An 18,139-nucleotide genomic window follows, 5' to 3' on the forward strand; every position below is an offset into this window, starting at 1 on the left:
AATTACCATCTTCTCCTCTATTTCTGTTTCTCGAATTTCTCCTACCCATTCCGTGCCCATTCTGGCTATCCTCCACCCAATAAATCCTTGAATTTCTACTAGAATTAGTTCTGTTCATACTATTTACCTGAAACTCTCCTTGATTGCTTATTATCATCAAAAATTCCTGCTACGATTCCACAGAGGGCTTCACCCTCTCCACCTTATCAACATAGTTCAAGAAATCACTAATATTACCCCTAGGGGCAGGTACAAGTGATTCTCTAACTTTCTTACGCAACTTACTTTCTAATCTAATCTCACAGTAGTGTTCTCACTTCCTGAGCACAGGGACGCAGGTTCAATTCCCGGTGGGGTCAGGGATTTTCATCTGCTTCAAGATGACTGGGTGTTGTTGTGTTGTCTTCATCATCATTCATACCCATTATGGTCTAAGGAAGGCAATGACAAACCACCTCCATTAGGACCTTGCCTAGTACGGTGATGCAGGTCTCCCACATCATTCCTCTACACTCTGTCAAAGAGTATGGGACTTCATCATCATCATAATTATTGATTCACTAACTTGCTCTGTGCCTGAAAAATTCAGTTTGCTTATCCAAAACTGACAGAAACCTTTCACAGTACCCTTCCTAGAGCCAAATCTCTCTTGTCCCCAAAATTCACTTGAAATTCTCTGCTGCTTCTCTTTGGATCAATATTCATCTAAAAATTCTTTCTTAAAGATATGCCATGAACTGCAACCGTCAGCTACCTGAGTTGTCCATAAGCATTCGCTTTCAAAAAATCTCTCGCAAATTTCTTTTCTCTTTGTCATTGCATGTTTCAGGCAAATCATTAAATTCCCTATTGAAATCCAGTGGATGTACTTCCCCATATAGTTCAAAATTATTAAATTTCAGTCCTTTACTTTCACTGTTCACAACCCCCCCCCCCCCCCCCCAATATACACAATTATATCGCCAGTACACTATTTTAAATGTTGATAAGCCTCATTAATCGGTTGAAGGCAACATCAGCATACTGCTTCAATAGTTTGCTGTGGAACATCTATGAGCAGTAAAAACCTAACTACACAATTCTTGCAGAGTTGTATGGTATGTGTGACACTATTTTTCAAATAAATTAAACAGACATTGTCATTAATTATTCTTACACATGGCCTATTTGTGTTACACTTATTCCTCTATTATATTGTTGCATTGTTGTTAATCTAACCAATACATTTTTCAAGTCTCAAAATTGGCCGTGGACTGACTGTCCTTCATATATTCTCACAATACTAGGCACTGAAACTATACATTTTTTTATGTTTAAGTTACAAAGATTACAATTAAAACATAACTGATTCAATGAACTGAATAAGTAAAAAAAAATCCTTCTTTTTAACAGTTCCTTCTACCACAAAGTGTTATAACTTAAAGTTGAAAAAATATATTTCAAGGAAGACGCAATACATGAAAATCACAGATCAAGTAAATAGAGTAAAACATGTGTACACTTTAACAGTCAACTCATAACTTAGTCCGAGTCTAGTGGCTGCTGGCTGGCTGGCCGCTTAGGTGGCGCTGCTGCTGTATGGCTGACAGACAGCGCCGCATGTAGAGGACGCGTGTAACTGCGCTTCGGCACTTTGAAAGATCAGCGAGTCACAACACTTTTCCCCCCTTTGAAATTTTTGCACAGGTCTTGATGGAGGTGGGCTGCAGATTGGTAATGTCCATAGGTGTTGTTTGACTGGTCGTAAAGTCTCGAGGAGGAGGCTTCCCATACTGACGGAAGTGTCCCCGATGATAACGGGTCAAGATGACAGGAGACATGGGGGTCGAATCTGCTGGGGCCCCGTGCACCAATTGGCCCTTTGCGGCAAGTCCGGTTATTATAACAAGAGACATGTGTCCGCATTTGTAGGAGAAGGAGGCGAGTAGAGTTGCTCCGGCAGATGATGGTCATCTGGTTCCTGCATGGGCCTGTCTCCTGGTGGCATCAGTTCTTGTGCTGGCACCGATATGAGTAATGAGAGATTCCAGTATCCCAAGCGTCAGGTAGAGCTGAAGGTGGTGTAGTGGCATCCGGAACAGGCGTTGCCAGCACACTAGGTCGAAGCTGATCTGAATGATGCACTGCAACACCCGTGTCCGTCTGGATTTCATACAGGCGTTGGCCATGGTGTCGTAAGGTGTGGCCAGGACTCCATTTTGGCCACCTGCCATATCCCCGTACCCATACAAGGTCGTCAGCAGTGAACTGGCCAAGCGAAGGTACCCACGGCTGTGAGGTGGAAGGCCACAGAAGATGAAGTAGCATGCGGGGCTGTCGGCCATGTAAGAGGACCAGAATCTGCCAGGCGGCAGAGTCGAGAGGAAGTTGATGTTATGCTTCTGACAGATCAAGTTTAGAAAAACACTGGTTCCAGCAAGTTTAGTGAACAATTCTTCAGGTCGAAGCATAGGGTAAGTGTCAATAAGGCATTGAGCATTTACAGTGGATTTGAAATCGCCACAGAGTCAAATATCACCATTTGGCTTAGCAACGACAACGACAGGAGAGGACCACTCACTGGAAGTGACAGGAAGCAAGACCCCTGAAGCAGTGAGACGATCCAGCTCCCATTTGACGTGATCACGAAAGGCCACAGGAATGGGCTGAGCCCGAAAAAACTTAGGCCGAGCAGTGGGTTTGAGCGTGATATGAGCTTCAAAGTCGTTTGCAATGCGAAAAAAGGGACGAAAATGTCGTCGACAAGGAATCCAATTGAGCATAAGGAATAGCATCAGAGACGATATTGACAGAGTCATCTATGGAGAACCCAAAAACGCGAAAGACATTGAAACCAAAAAGATTCTCTGCATTACTATGGTCAACCACAAATATGGGAACAGTGCAAACGACAGATTTTTAAGATACCTCAGCATGAAACTGTCCCAAGAGAGAAATCTTCTGTTTATTGTAAGTCTGTAATTGCCTAGTGACAGGTGACAAGATTGGAGAACCCAACTGAAGATACATCCGAAAATTGATGGTAGTGGCAGCAGAACCAGTATCCACCTGCATGCGAACGTCTCAACCAAGTATTTGGACAGTGACGAATAACTTCCCTGAAAGGGAAGAAGTACAATTGAAAGACAGCACAGAATCAGAATCAGCGTCATTTTCATCAACATCATGTATGCGGTCGGATTTGCAAATGGATGACACATGACACTTTTTCTTGCATTTGTGACAAACGGCCCAACATTGTGGACAATCTACTAGTGTATGTTTTGTAAAACACCGCGGACATGAAGGAAGTTGCCATGGGTTTTGCTGCAGTTTCTTAGAGGTTTGTTTACGGTTAGGCCGAGGCTGCGCTTGGGAGCGTTCTGCGACCACGTCAGCTGGTGGGGACACGCCACGCGCTTTGTCAACGTCGCACAGAGGTTGTATTTCCTCAATGTCACCCCTCGCCTGTATTTGCCCTCCAGCAGCGCGAGAAATTTCAAAAGACTGAGCGATGGATAGGACTTCATCTAGAGTCGGATTTGCCAACTGAAGGGCACATTGCCTAACTTCTTTGTTGGGCGCCGATCGGATAATAACATCCTGTACCACGGAATCGGCGTAGGATTCTTTGTGAACTTAAGTAACAAATTGACACTTTCTACTGAGGCCCTGAAGTTCAGCACCCCAAGCACGATAGAATTGATTCGGTTGTTTTTGACAACGATAAAAGGCAACATGAGAGGCTACCACAAGCGTTTGCTTTTGAAAATAGATGGACAGAAGTGAGCACATTTCAGCAAAGAACAAAGATGCAGGATCTTTCAAAGGAGCCAATTGCGACAACAACCGATACATTTGAGGTGAAATCCATGAAAGGAACAGAGACTTACATGTTTGTTCGTCCGCGACATGAAATATCAAAAAGTGCTGTCGAAGACGTTTTTCGTAATCAGACCAGTCTTCCGCCATCTCATCGTAAGGAGGAAAAGAGGTAGAGACGACAACGAGAGATGCCCCGCATTTGATGCCGTGACAAAATCACGAATTGCATTTGTGAGAAGCATTTGCTGCTCTATGAGACCTTGCAATAGTTGCTCTAAAGTAGCCATGGAAACATGCGCGTGGCGGCACTTTAAAAGATCGGCGAGTCACAACACAAAGGTTAGGCCATACTGTTTTTTTTAAATAATGAAATTAACAGATATAGTTATACAAACAATACTTTTGACAAACCTGGTAATTACTCTGGAACTAATTAAGGGCTGGCTTTGCTAATATGTTTTTGAATAGAGCCAAATAAATACTTTAAGAATCCTAGTAGTTCTTCTCTTCAACTGGTCTTCTCTAAAGTGTTTTAAAGATTGTAGCCAAACAAATTCAAAAATTTCTTGCTGTAAATGACTTTTTTTTTATAAACTAGTTTCTATTCAACCTGTTTCTATTCCAAGCACTGTAAATGCCATCAATGCATTTACTCAGAAAATATGTCACACACTAGGTAAGGGGAAAAGTGGTCATAGGAATACTCTGTGACCGGACAACAGCATTTGATTCTGTGATAACTCCTTTATTATTCATGAATTACAAATATACAGCCTCAGGGACACAGGTAGGGAACAAAAAGCGATTGTAATTTCAAGTTCACGCTGTTACTCCTCAAACTGGAAAACAAATTCCCAGGGAATGTCACAAATGACCTACCACTTGCTACTGACGCTCATTCAGTTTTATTTACTTATGATAAATCAGTTCTGATTGAAACTGAGTTGCCTGAAGCAATTCCCGAAAGTGTCAGAAATACTTTATAAAAACTTGAATCTTGTTTCCATCAAAATGGACTAAAACCAAAATGATGCAGTTTGAAGCTAAATCATTAGGAAAGAGTGAAATAATTGTAACTTGCTGTGATCAGGATATCACAGAATGAAATCATGTAAAGTTCTATATCCTAAATCATGATAAAAATTAAAACTCGAATGTATACATGGACAACTTTGCCAATGAACTTAACTGCTTAGTATTTGCAGTGTGTATTTTGTTAGGTGTCACAAACATAGACATTAGTAAGATAGTTTATCACTGCTGCTTTGAATCACTAATTTGTTATGGCAATTCTTACAGTATATATATTATTTAAAAAGAATGTAATTAAGAACATGTGTGTTACCAGACAGTGAACGTCCTGTTGACCACTGTTAAAAAAATCTGAAAATACTGTCTATCCCCTCCCTTTATATATATGAGGTGTTATTTTTATATAAAAGTCAGTATACAATAAACTGTTTCCGTTTTAACCACAGCTACAACACTCACCACAGAGAGAATTTTGAATTCCTTTTTGCAACATTTGATCCTCTATGCCCAAATGCCAGAGTATATAGGGTTAAAAGCTTACAGTACCATAAAGGGCAGTAATACATCTAATATGGAGCTTGGTTCACTGAAAAGCTTACTCTTTACTCTTCTTTTGCAAAAGTGCTATTCTATTGAAGAAGTCATTGAGTAGTTTTTCACAGTCTGAACAAGCCAGTTATACAGTTTCTTTTTTCATGTGCTGGAAACTGCTGTATGTATTTGTGTAGCAGTATCTCAGAACTGTATGTAAAGTAATGTAAACTTTTGTATCTGTTTTAAAACAAAGTTTCTTTTTGTAAATGTTGACTTGTCTCCTATACATCAAATCAAATGATTTGAAAATTGTATGTTATGAGATGAATAAATCACATTCATACACATGTAAGCAACCATTTAACATCATGTGGAATGTAATACCATTGTAAAAGACAGAGACTACTAGGTCTATTTCACAAAAGGCACATTCTTACAATATTATCATCTGCCATGTTCATTTTCTCTTTGTGTCTGTTGTTCATTATTTGCCTTTCAGTTCATTTTCAAACAGTGTTCTCAGTCGTTTTGTAGAATATGTACATATAATGAGGTGACAAAAGTCATGGGATACTTCCTAATATTGTGTTGGAGCTCCTATTGCCTAGTGTAGTGCAGCAGCTTGACATGGCATGGAGTCAACAAGTCACTGGAAGTCCTGTGCTGAAATATTAAGTCATGTTGCCCCTATAGTCATCCATAGTAGAGAAAGTATTGCCAGTGCAGGAATTCGTGCACAGGTTGACCTCTCGATTATGTCTCATAAATGTTTGACTGGATTCATGTTGGGCAGTATGGGTAGCCAAATCATTTGCTCAAACTGTTCAGACTGTTCTTCAAACCAGTCACGAACAGTTGTGCACTGGTGACATGGCGCACTGTCATCAATAAAAATTATATCATGGTCTTGGAACATGAAATCCATGAATAACTGCAAATGTTCTCAAAGTAGCTGAACATAACCATTTCCAGTCATAGATCAATTCAGTTGGACCAGAGGACCCAGGCCATTCTGTGTAAAAACAGTCCACACCATTAGGGGGCCATCATCACCTTGTTCAGCACCTTCTTGACAATGTGGGTCCAGGCTTTGTGGTGCCTGTGCCACACTTGAATCCAACTAACAGCTCTTACCAACTGAAATGTGGACTCATCTGAGTAGATCATGGTTTTCCATCTTGTTGGGTCCAACTGACGTGGTCATGAGACCAGGAGAGGCACTGCAGGCGATGTTTTGCTGTTAACAAAGGTACTCGCATCAGTCATCTGTTGTCATAGCCCATTAATGTCAAATTTTGCTGCACTGTCCTAACGGTTACATTCATCACATATCCTACATTGATTCCTCTGGTTATTTTGGTGTTGTTTGTCTGTTAACACTGACAACTCTACGCAAACACAGATTGTTAAGTGAAGACAGTTGGCCACTGCATTGTCCATTGTGAGAGGTAACGCCTAAAGTGTGGTATTCTTGGCATGCACTTGACACTTGGATCCTGGAATATTGAATTCCCTAATGATTTATGAACTGGAATGTCCCATGTGTCTAGCTCCAACTACCATTCTGTGTTCAAAGACTGTTAATTCCTGTTGCGTGGCCTTAATCATGTCAGAAACCATTTCACATGACTCACCTGAGTACAAATAACACTGCTGACAGTGCACTGCCCTTTTATACCTTGTGTACTTGATTCTACCACCATCTGTGCCTATTGCTATCCCATGACTTTTGTCTCCTCAGTGTATATGCATGTGTATGTTTTCTCAATTTTTGTTTTGAAATGTGAAATCCATTTGTGCATTAAATTGTATCAATTTGACTTGAATTGAAGAAGTATATACATTCCTGGCAAAATGTTTTCAGGAAATCATTAGGTACCTATAGTGGGCAAGTGACTCTAATAATCAATTGATACACATTTCACACTTTGATAAGAGGCCAGGTTTGAGTACTAATCACATAGTTTCAAATCAGTACAGACTACACTACTCAGGAAGACATTTAATTACAAAACCAAGCTCATTTGTAAACAATAACATGAAGTATGTCATATTTTATTCTTACAGGTATAGGAAGAGAACTTGTAAAAGCTTTAGTCCGTTATGGAGCAGAAGTTATTGCTTTGTCTCGCACAAAGGAACATCTTGATACTTTGTGTCAAGAAGTAAATGTGACTCCAGTGTGTGTTGATTTATCAGACTGGGATACGGCTCGGGAAGCGGTGAGGAAGATTGGCCCAGTTGACTGTTTAGTAAATAATGCTGCTGTTGCATTACTGGACCCATTCTTGAAGGCAAAACCAGAAGATTTTGATAAGTAATTTCATGATTTGACATTTCTAATATATTAATATGTTAATGTTAATCCCTTATGCTTTCCATCAAAAATGTGTTGATTGACTGAATTCCATTTAAAGAAGATTGTATATGAAGTAACACTCACTAAATATTATCACAGAACACTGCTCAGAGTATGTAGTTCTTTCTAACTTTAGTTGTTCAATTACAAAAATGTAGGAAATTTAGTAGTTCATAATAAGATATTATTATTTCCTATGCTTGCTAAGAACTGTTCTATGAACTTTCCCTTCTTTTTCCGCTATACATACTCGTACAATATTGTTACATTCCATCCTGGATTTCCAATTATTTGATTTGTACATACTAGTGTAAATGTGAGTGGTGTTATTATGCTCTGAGTTTCTGATTTAATTGTCTTTAAATTTTCTGTGTAGTTTGAAGTTTAAGTGACTGTACTTCAGAACTGTTAAAAAGTGCCTACCACATATTAATTTTGTTACTTGAAATATAATTTTAACTCTTTAGCAATGAAATTAGACACATGTACCTAGTAGAGGGTGGCAATCCAAATATCCCTGGTTACCAGGGTCAGGTGGTGTGGTATGGACTCCATGAGGCAATGAAACTGTTGTGGAGCCAGCCTGATACACGATTGCTGAACTGCCGCCCACAACTTGAGAAGCTGAGTACAAATTTTGCCTATCTCAGTCAGCGTCATTCCAGTTACCATTAGTAGGATTAAGGTCAGGTGCCCAGGAAGCTCACACATACACTCCATGTGTGTGGTGTATCACTCAAACCATTTTGACACAATTCAGGAGTGATGTGTTGATGCGTTGTCTTGCTTAAGACTGCTGTAGATGAAGACGACAATGCTCTTAATAGGAAAGTAGACACCTGAGTTGTTCACTGATGAGAGGCAGTCTCAGACATATGACAGGCCCCATTTTATACTGTATAAAGATCTCAGACATGAGGATATCTCCACCATCCGCCTAAATGGTTCCTTGTTAGCATATGGGGTATACTGCTTCATGTGGTTTTTTATGTTCTCATAGCCTGTCATCAATCTGCTTACCACTGACACAGTGTCCTGCAAAAAGCTCTTTGTCTTCATAATCATGTAGATAAAGCACTACATGTGTTAGGTACCTACAACCTGTGATTGTCATGTCCTGATATTGCAAATTGTGCTCAGCAATTATATTATGAGTGTATCTGTGAGCAATAACGAAGTCCATCAGTTTATTGTTGCTGGAAAGGCCATGTTTTGCGAAGGCAAAACACAGTTAATAAATAAACTGACTGAATATAACATGAAAAAGCCACAAAAATTTAAGTTACAGAAAAGGAACCTTTCTTAATGTGATTTGAAATTTAGTACAAGTAATGAATTTTACTGTGTTGCACAATATTCAATTTTCTAGGTATCTACCAGTTCCTATAGATGCTTCTATGTAGCATCAGTGTACTTAACATTTGCTTTTAATTGAAGCAAAACAGATTGCTTTTGAATACTGTGAAGTATGATATCTGCAATATAACTAGAGAATAGAAAGCAACCCATAGCCCATTTTCAACTGTTTCAACTATAACTAGCTGGTGTACAAAGACAGTCCATTACACAAATTGTAAAATTGCTGAAGTTAGGACATATTACCCACTTAAATATTTATTTTTATATATTTATTGGGCCTTTTTGTCTTCACTGTATGTGGTGCAATTATATGTTGAAGATTTTAGACATTAAATGTTTCCTTTTATTTATTTATTTCTGTAATAGTCAATATTAGCTAGATATACTTAAATTTAATTCTGATACACATTGAATCATATAGTAAATGACTAATGAGACAACTAGCATCACACCCAAACTAAGAACTTTATATTTTCAATCCAGTCACTGTTGTGCACTCTGGCAGAAATTCACAATGGGTCATCCCATAAACATTTAAAAAAAAAAGAAACTATTAACATTGTCTTGCATATTTTTTTCCAAATCAAGCTTCTCCTTTCTCAATGATAATGTTGTGTGCCATTCCATAGTTTGGTGTTTTGTCTCTGGCCAAACTGAAAAATCAACTTTCATCCTCAGTTACAGTTTGTATCAACAGATTAGGACCCTCAGCAATTACAGAGATGAAAGTGGCACAGCATGCAGCTCAATGCTCTCTTCGCTCTTCTGTCAGTGAATGTAGCACCTGCTGTACAATGCCTTTTCAATCGAAGAATAAAATCATTAAAACCTTGATAATGGATCGGTTTGTGCAAATTTTTCTGGTTGTGAGACCTCTTCCTAACCCACTGTTTTTCCACATCATTCTGCTTTTGGGGAATATTTCTTGGAATTTGCATTTTCAATACAACATTTGAAGGGATGGATTGTTCATTGTCTTGTTCCATGTGAGGTTTGTCAATAAAATTGCATGACATGATTTCAGACTGATGCCCACATCATCAGAAATCTATTGGGCCCTTATCAACAATTTTTTCAAAACACTGGATCAATACGCTACATAGTGATCTTTGCTTGATGTGGAAGGTAATGCAGATTGTGGGTCACTTCAACCAGCTTTACTCTCACTTAAATGGCTGAAACTCTCAGAGCACTGAGTGTGCCCCATGCTGTGCACTGCATTCTTGTTTAAACAGTTAAAGTTTTCCTGTAAACTTGATATCCCCATTGTGAGAAACTTTCTGCATCTGATTTGTTTCTCCAAACCCTTAACTGAGAAATTTTCCTAACACTGTGTACGTACATTAATGTCAACTGTTACAACTCGAACACAATTTAGTGCATCAAATATGGTACACAGCATCCTGTTCTTAAAACTTGCTACAAAGAGTGCTTAGTATCATCACTAAGTTCAGTGTAGCTGTTGGCATGCTACACTGCCTGATAAAAAAAGTTATGCACCCAGAAGACATTGTCAGATGTCAGTAGAACTTCATTCATGTACAGACGGTTGCAGTATGTAAATTACTGGAGTTGCAATTCTGTGTGACAGGTAGAACAGACATGAGAGTGTATTAGTGTTGTTCATGTTTAGTGTTGTTACCAGGTCTGGTGGGGTATACAAGGAGCTCAGTTGCTGAGTAAGCACTCTGAAGGACATGAATGAGGCCCTGTGCTTGCATAAGATAGCATTATCAGCACCCTACAAGAGTTTGAAAGAGACCTCATTGTGGGTTTCCATTTTGCCAGCTGGTTGAAACATGCTATATCTTGATATGTGGGGCATTCGGATGTGACGATGGCCTGATGTTGAACTGTATGATAAAATAAGGGGAGGCATACTTGTTAAGGTTCTGCTTGACTGTGTCTGACCATCACAAGGGAGCATTTCAAGGACATCATAACCACTTTACTTCTGCAACTGCATCCAAGAACAAGTAATAGAGTTTATGGAACATTCTACATTATTCCACACCACTGTTTGGAGTCTAGAAGTAGCCAGACTAGCGAATTACTGTCCCATGCATAGGTTGCCATTAATGCCACAACACAAATGGCAGTGTTTGGAGTGGTACCGTTGGCAATTATGGTGGCAACCTGGGGAGAGGTCCCATTCTTTCAATGTTTTGGAGAGGCACATGGTGTTTCTCCTGGTGTCTTAGTGCGGGGATCCATCGGGAATGAGTTCAGGTCATGCACGGCCATTGGTGATTGAGGGAATTCTGTCAGCACGTCAGTATGTCAGAGACATCCTGTGCCCTCAGATGTTACCTCTCATGTGACAGTATCATGATATCATCTTTGAACATGATAATATCTGCCCACATATGCCACATGTCTGTAGGAACTGTTTCATGATGGTGAGGCACTCCTGTGAGAAGAAAAAATCCCCACATATGCCCCAGCAGAATATTTGTGGTCCAGCTCGCCATCTCATGTGTTCCAGTGCCAGTACCTGTGATAACAAACACCACTTCCAACAGTTGTGAGCCACATTGCCTCAGGAAAGGATACAATGGCTTTATGACATCCTTCCCAACTGGACCATTGGGTACCAGGCTAGAGGGAGTGCAACGTCATAATGATAAGTGGACTTATACTGTCAAGTTCTTTGTAGATTTGACTGAAATAACATCATATACCCTCTCTACCCATCAAGTTTCATTTTGTTTGTTACTCTTCTTCTAGGTGCTTTAGTGTTTTCATCAGGCAGTATATTTTAAAAAGTTTGGTCCTTGTTTTCTTATCATTTCTTGTGATTTAAGGGTCATACTTCATTTGACAAATTTTTGCTCAAAGAATATGTTTTGAACTGCAGTTCATATCTAAGTGACGGAGTAGTAAAGTTTATACAGAACATATTAAGGTCTCAGCCTCTAAAATCATGTTGACTTTTACCAGATTACAGTTTGATGGTGTTTGTTAACTACACCTAGAGCTGTTGTTGTTCAGCTTTGTATTTGTTTCTGTAAAAAAGTTCTCAGTGAGAACTGAAGATCGTAGCAGAGGAGCTACTAACAACTTATTTTTAGTACCTAGTCCCTTCAAGAACCATTTTTTTCTTTGTGTGTGTGTGTGTGTGTGTGTGTGTGTGTGTGTGTTTCAGCAAACTGCCTTGTTGATGTCTTTCTGCAATCTTTTTGACTGATTGTCTTCCACTCTGTCATCTGCACCCCCTTTCTCCCACTGTCGATCTCGGGTCTGTGGTACCTAGCATATATGCAAGCAAGGTGAATGGGGAAACTGCTTGGTCGGGACACAAGCTGTGACCCTGAGTCTTTGTGTCACCACTGCAGGGGTCATGACACCACTGATGTGGAGGAGATGTGTCTATGTGGTGAGGACTAGATTCATCAGTTGGTGAGGCAGGAGGCAGGAGTGCCTCTTTTCAAAGCCCTTTGTTGTGCTACATCTTGAACTGGTAATTAACAACTGTGGTTTCCAACTAAGACTTGGGACCCAGCCTTGAGTGCAAAATAGTAAGCTAGGGGAAGATCTACTCATATCATGTCAACTGAAGAATTGAGTCCACACCACATTGATTCATCTCCTTGGCATCAGCGTCATCTTGATCCCAGAGTGTCTGTACCACACGCTTCCCCCCTGAAATTTTTGTGTATAAATCACTGAAATGAATTGGGACTAACAATAGAATGTGTTCCACTATAATCTACAGCCGTCACTGGGTTGTTGTTTTTTTTTATGGAAACATATACAAAACTGAATATCAACTGTGTTCTCAGTCAGTATTATCAAATAGAGATCTGCTTAAAGGCAGAAAGATTGCAGTGCGTGGTAATATGATTAGTTTTGTACATACTTTTCTGCTCTATCAGTTAGATATGAATTGCAATTTAAAACACGTCAGCCTCCTCAGTATTTCTAACATGAAAATATTAATCGCCCTTTCTCCTTTTTATTGTAGAGAAAATTTACAGCAAAAGACAGTTTGTGTTCTTGGATATCATCAGTGTAGCATATATTTGGTACAGATTGGCTCTTGTTGATGGTGAAGGTATTGATTATGGTTGTTTTAAGTATTCCCAACACAAATAGTGTTCTATCTTGATGACAGTCCTTCAGGACATAAGTTTATTCATTGTGAATGAAGTAGTAGTTTTAGTGAAGCTTTTTTATTATGTCTAACTAGACTGGAAAGGCAGCAACATTTTTCTATTTTGCAATTAAATCTTCTCTAGTATTTTATAGCATAAATTCACAGTATGTGCATGTGTCAACTGTGTCAGAAGATGGAAGGAGACTCAATGCAGTGAGGAATGTGAGAAGTTTTACTGCATTAAGGTGTCATGAAAATCATTATTTGCACAACAGCCCTCCTTTGTTGTTTTAGCTTTTCAGTGTCACCAGTATATGCATTATTAATACTACTAGACTGAGCTGATTTTAAGGAAGAAACTACCTCTAATGTTCATTAACCAGGTGTGCGTCTGCTTCATAAGTGTCATGTTCAATGTAAGTTGTTGTTTGATCTGTCAGTGATATAAAAATGACACTCTGTGCAACATCATTTGAAATTATTTAAAACTATTGCTATTTTACCCCTCTCTTTAAAGTAACACCGTTAAAGGAAGTAGTCATTCTGATGAATTTTGTAGGGATATTTTGGATTTTCGCTCTACCTTGCACCAGCCAGATAACTCTGTTGTCATTCAGTGGAAGTTTTTTGTGATGATGTCTTTAATTTTACCAAAATTATGCCCATAATAATGCTGGGGTTGAAAATTGTGTAACCTCTGCCTCTGTTACTCAGAATTGCATGTTAAATTAAATGGGAAAGTATTTGTTATTTGATGAATAACCATAGAATGTGTTCCACTATAATCTTCAGCCATAACTGGGGATTCAAACTGTTGAAGTGCTGGTCAATGTTTAACATGCGAACTGTGTCCCTGTCATAGTTAAGAGCAAAAACCAAAAATATTGGCTGTGAAGTGAGGCTGCATCATTTCAAATAGGATATTTGTACTAAGTTAGTGAGCAATTTTAGTACACAAATAATCCAGAAACACTTAGCTCTGGCACATACATATTAAATTCGTTTGTTGCAAAAGTGAGGAAAACAGCAGACTGTAGAAATTTGTAATGTGCTCTCTCTCTTTCTCTCTCCAGCTCCCCCATTACATACACTCTTCTATTAGACTGACTTTATTTCTTTTTTTATTTCTGATGTGTTACTCATTTTCCAGCTGAAAGCAGGGTGTTTAAGCTCTTTAAGTAACTTAAGTAATAAGATAATTTCTGCAACCATGACAGTTTATGTATTAACATAACTTGCAAAAAAAAATTGTTTGTGGGAAACTAACAAAACTGAGTATTTTGCATAGTGTTTTGAATGTATTGTCTATACTTTCATTTACAGCTTCAGCTTTGACTAGTTATTTAGAAATTTTCTTTATTTTACTTGAAGTTACTTTCTGTTTTTCATCTTAAGCTACAAACAAATCAGTGATTTTTTTTCTCTTTTCTTTTGTTCAATCCTACTGCCCTTACATATGATATGGGCCATTGTGGGCTGCTTATTCTCAGGTGTTTGACCTGTCTTGTTTGTTACTTTATTTCCATTGGAACATAGTTGTATCCAACTACATATTAATTAAAATTTCTTGCATTTTTTTTTAATTTTTATTTTATTTTCAGGAGCTTTGCTGTTAATGTTAAAGCAGTGCTTAATGTCAGTCAGGTTGTTGCAGAAAGTATGATTCAAAGAGGAAAAGGAGGAACTATTGTAAATTTATCCTCTCAAGCTTCACAGGTTCTGAATCTATTACATTGTTTACCTTTCTTTTAATGTAGATCAAGAACTAAAACAAAAAAATAACTGTCTTTTTAATTTACTACTGAATCTTTAACTTTAGGCTGCACTAGCAGATCATGCAATATATTGCGCTTCAAAGGCTGCTGTAGACCAGCTTTCTAAAGTGATGGCTCTTGAGCTTGGACCTCATAATATTAGAGTCAACTGTGTCAATCCAACTGTTGTAATGACTGAAATGGGGAAGATAGGTTGGTCAAAGCCCGAGAAGGCATCAACAATGCTATCCAAAATTCCTATGGGAAGGTTTGCTGGTAAGACTTGTAGTACTTGAATAGCATATTCTATGATATAAAAACAGAATTTTAAAATGACTTGCAGAGCCACAGACATGCACAGTTTTCCAGAATGTAATAATAAATTACAGCACATGTTGCAACTCATGTACTCTAAAAAATACAGTGCTGCTTAGTGGTGTTGTTTTTGTTTCAGAACCTGAAGATGTAGTTAATGCTGTAATCTTCCTGCTCAGCAGTAAATCTGATATGATAAATGGAATATGTGTACCTATTGATGGAGGATTCCTTGCATGCTAACACTGTTTATATGTATCTTATAAATGACAGCTGTGTCAGAAGAACCAAAACTTCACACTTTATCTAAAGGAAAAATGATATTTTGAATTTCATATACAATATTAATTTAGCTTGTAAATCAGAAATATAAGAGAAAATTTGCAGTTATACATGGAACAGATACATATTTGTTTTTGCAGTTGCTGTCAGTACTGACAAATAAAATTTGGAGTCACTCCTGTAACAAAACAATGTTAATGCCTCAAATTCTTATGACAATTTTATACCTTATAGCTTATGAGTCTAACTTAATACCATGAAAATCACTATAAGTGGTTCTGTTACTGACTCTTTAAGACACTATTGATTATTGGCAGATTAGAACGAGTAAAATTATAATTTAAGACAATGTGAAAGGCAAAGCACAGAATCAAATATTTACTTAGAAAATTAGAAATTAATTTGTATGGGATTCCTGTTACTCTGTCTTTAAATGTGTAAATCATAAAATTTTAGTAGGGAATTACAGGAATAATGACATATGATGCATTAGCTTTTTATCTCACCTTCTTCATGACCAAAGTCATTTTTCTATGTTTAAATACAGAGTTTTTGAGAAACAAAATAGGTACATGATAAAGGATCAGAATAAGAATCATTACAAAGTGGAAATATACGGTCCAGTTATATTAATACGACCATTATCTATGTTCAATGTCAACATGCTACAACCACTCACAGATGGCAGGTGACATCACTAGCAGTGGACAGTATATAAATCATGGCAGTGGACACGGAAAACAGTGCTGTTGTTGTCATAATGTAGAGACAAAGCACTTTTTTTGGTGTCCAAAAGAGCATGATCATTGGCTTTTGGGCCAAGGGTGGAAGCATTTACAAAACGACTTCATTCATAAACTGTTTAATTGCAGCAGTGGTTAAACTATTCTGTGCCAGGCAATAGATAAAAGGGGTGAATGACGGCTGTGGAGATATGTAGAGGTGAATAGATGTGCACCTGTTGAACAACTGACCGCCCAGATGAATCGAGGGGCTACCAACAGTGGCTCCTTAACTACCATTCAGTGAACATGGCTGCATATGGGTCTCCACACCAGGCTCCTGGTTCATACACTCATGCTGATTGCTGTTCACCACTGACAAATGCTTGAATTTGCATGCCATGCCACAACTGGATGCCCACTGAGTAGTGACAGGTGGCCTTTGCAGATGAATCATCTTTTAAACTCGATTAGACAGATATCTATTGGCATGTATGACCCTGCAACAATTGTTGAAAATGTCCAAGCCAAAGAAGGGACTGCTATGGTCTGGGAAATATTTTTGTGGCATTCATTGGGTGATCTCATCATTCTAAAAGGCACAGTGGATCAGCACAAGTATGCATTTATCCTTGGAGGCCATGTCCACCCGCGCACACATTTCTTTTTTGTTGGCATGATGGCCTCTAACAGCAGGACAATGCAACATGTCATACAGTTGCAGTGTACGTGTATTGCTTGAAGAGCACCAGGATAAGTTAACTGCACTCCCCTGGCCACCAAACTCCCCAGATTTAAACCCAATTGAGAATCTGTGGGACCACCTTGATTGGACTGTTTGCACCAACCAACAAACCTAGTGTAGCTGGCTACAACATTGGAGTCTGCATGCTTCCACATCCCTGTCCATACCTCCCAGAACCTCACTGATTCTCTTACTGCATGTCCACGCTGCAAAAGGTGGTTATTCTGGCTTTTAACAGGTGGTCACACTCATGTTAGTAAACTATGTAATTCAGAAAAAAAACCTCAGTTCTCAGTAGGTTCCAAAAAAAAGAGCAAAAATATGGATAGTGACAGGTATCAGAATCTCAAGTGCAAGGAAGAGAGAATTGCTCAAATACAGAAAAAAATTGCCACTTTTTTGAACAGGTACATTCAGAAATACATTCAACTCTATAGAGGAGTGATGTGCCAGGAGAAAAAGAAAGGCCATTGATAAGTTCATAACAGAATTGTCAAATAAAAGCCAATCAGTTTGGAAAATAATGAAGAAGGAGGCAAATAAAATGTTGCTAAAATGGAAAATATCACTCTGAACCATGAAAACAAGAGCACCACTCATCCCCAACATACTGCAGATCCCTTCTGTTGTTACTATGTAGATGTTAAAATAATTTAATAATCATTGACAAAAGAGATAGTAGAAGCAAAGGGTAAAACAAAATGCACTCTTGGTTCTCTTAAGTCTACATTTGCAAAACAATTCTGGATGAAATCATCTGTCTTGCACCAAATTTTGAGAAAATGTCACCAGGAATGATGGTATTCAGATTACAGTATAAATCAATGTACTGGTATTACAAACGTCTCACTGCCTGTTGTAGTTCATCTGTTCTTCCAGGCACATTCACAGGCTATCTCAAAATTTCTAAAGTGGTCTGCTCATAAGAAAGGAGACAAATCAAATATAGAAAACTATAGGCCAATTGCCTTATTATCAGTCTTTAGCAAAAGCTTGAAAAAGGAATGTGTAATAGATTAATGAAATATTAGACAAAAATTTCTGGAGGAAACAAACACAGTCAATTACAGGCATCTGTAAATAAAACTAAAGCACAACTAAATGTATAGTTTGAGGGAATAAGCTACTGACAAACAC

General features: G+C 38.4%; 1 protein-coding gene across 1 annotated transcript in view; it reads left to right on the forward strand.

The window, feature by feature from the left end:
* Positions 1 to 15,727, forward strand: part of LOC126335523 (L-xylulose reductase-like) — a 60,665-nt gene extending 44,938 nt beyond the window's left edge. Inside the window, exons 2-5 of the mRNA XM_049998881.1 lie at positions 7,438 to 7,687; positions 14,786 to 14,900; positions 15,004 to 15,214; positions 15,393 to 15,727. Of these exons, the coding sequence (XP_049854838.1) occupies positions 7,438 to 7,687; positions 14,786 to 14,900; positions 15,004 to 15,214; positions 15,393 to 15,496 (680 nt within the window). The 3' untranslated portion in view covers positions 15,497 to 15,727. The remainder of the gene's footprint in view (positions 1 to 7,437; positions 7,688 to 14,785; positions 14,901 to 15,003; positions 15,215 to 15,392) is intronic.
* The last annotated feature ends 2,412 nt before the right edge of the window (positions 15,728 to 18,139 follow it).

Source organism: Schistocerca gregaria, chromosome 2 (genome assembly GCF_023897955.1).
Source record: "Schistocerca gregaria isolate iqSchGreg1 chromosome 2, iqSchGreg1.2, whole genome shotgun sequence".
Taxonomy (NCBI): domain Eukaryota; kingdom Metazoa; phylum Arthropoda; class Insecta; order Orthoptera; family Acrididae; genus Schistocerca; species Schistocerca gregaria.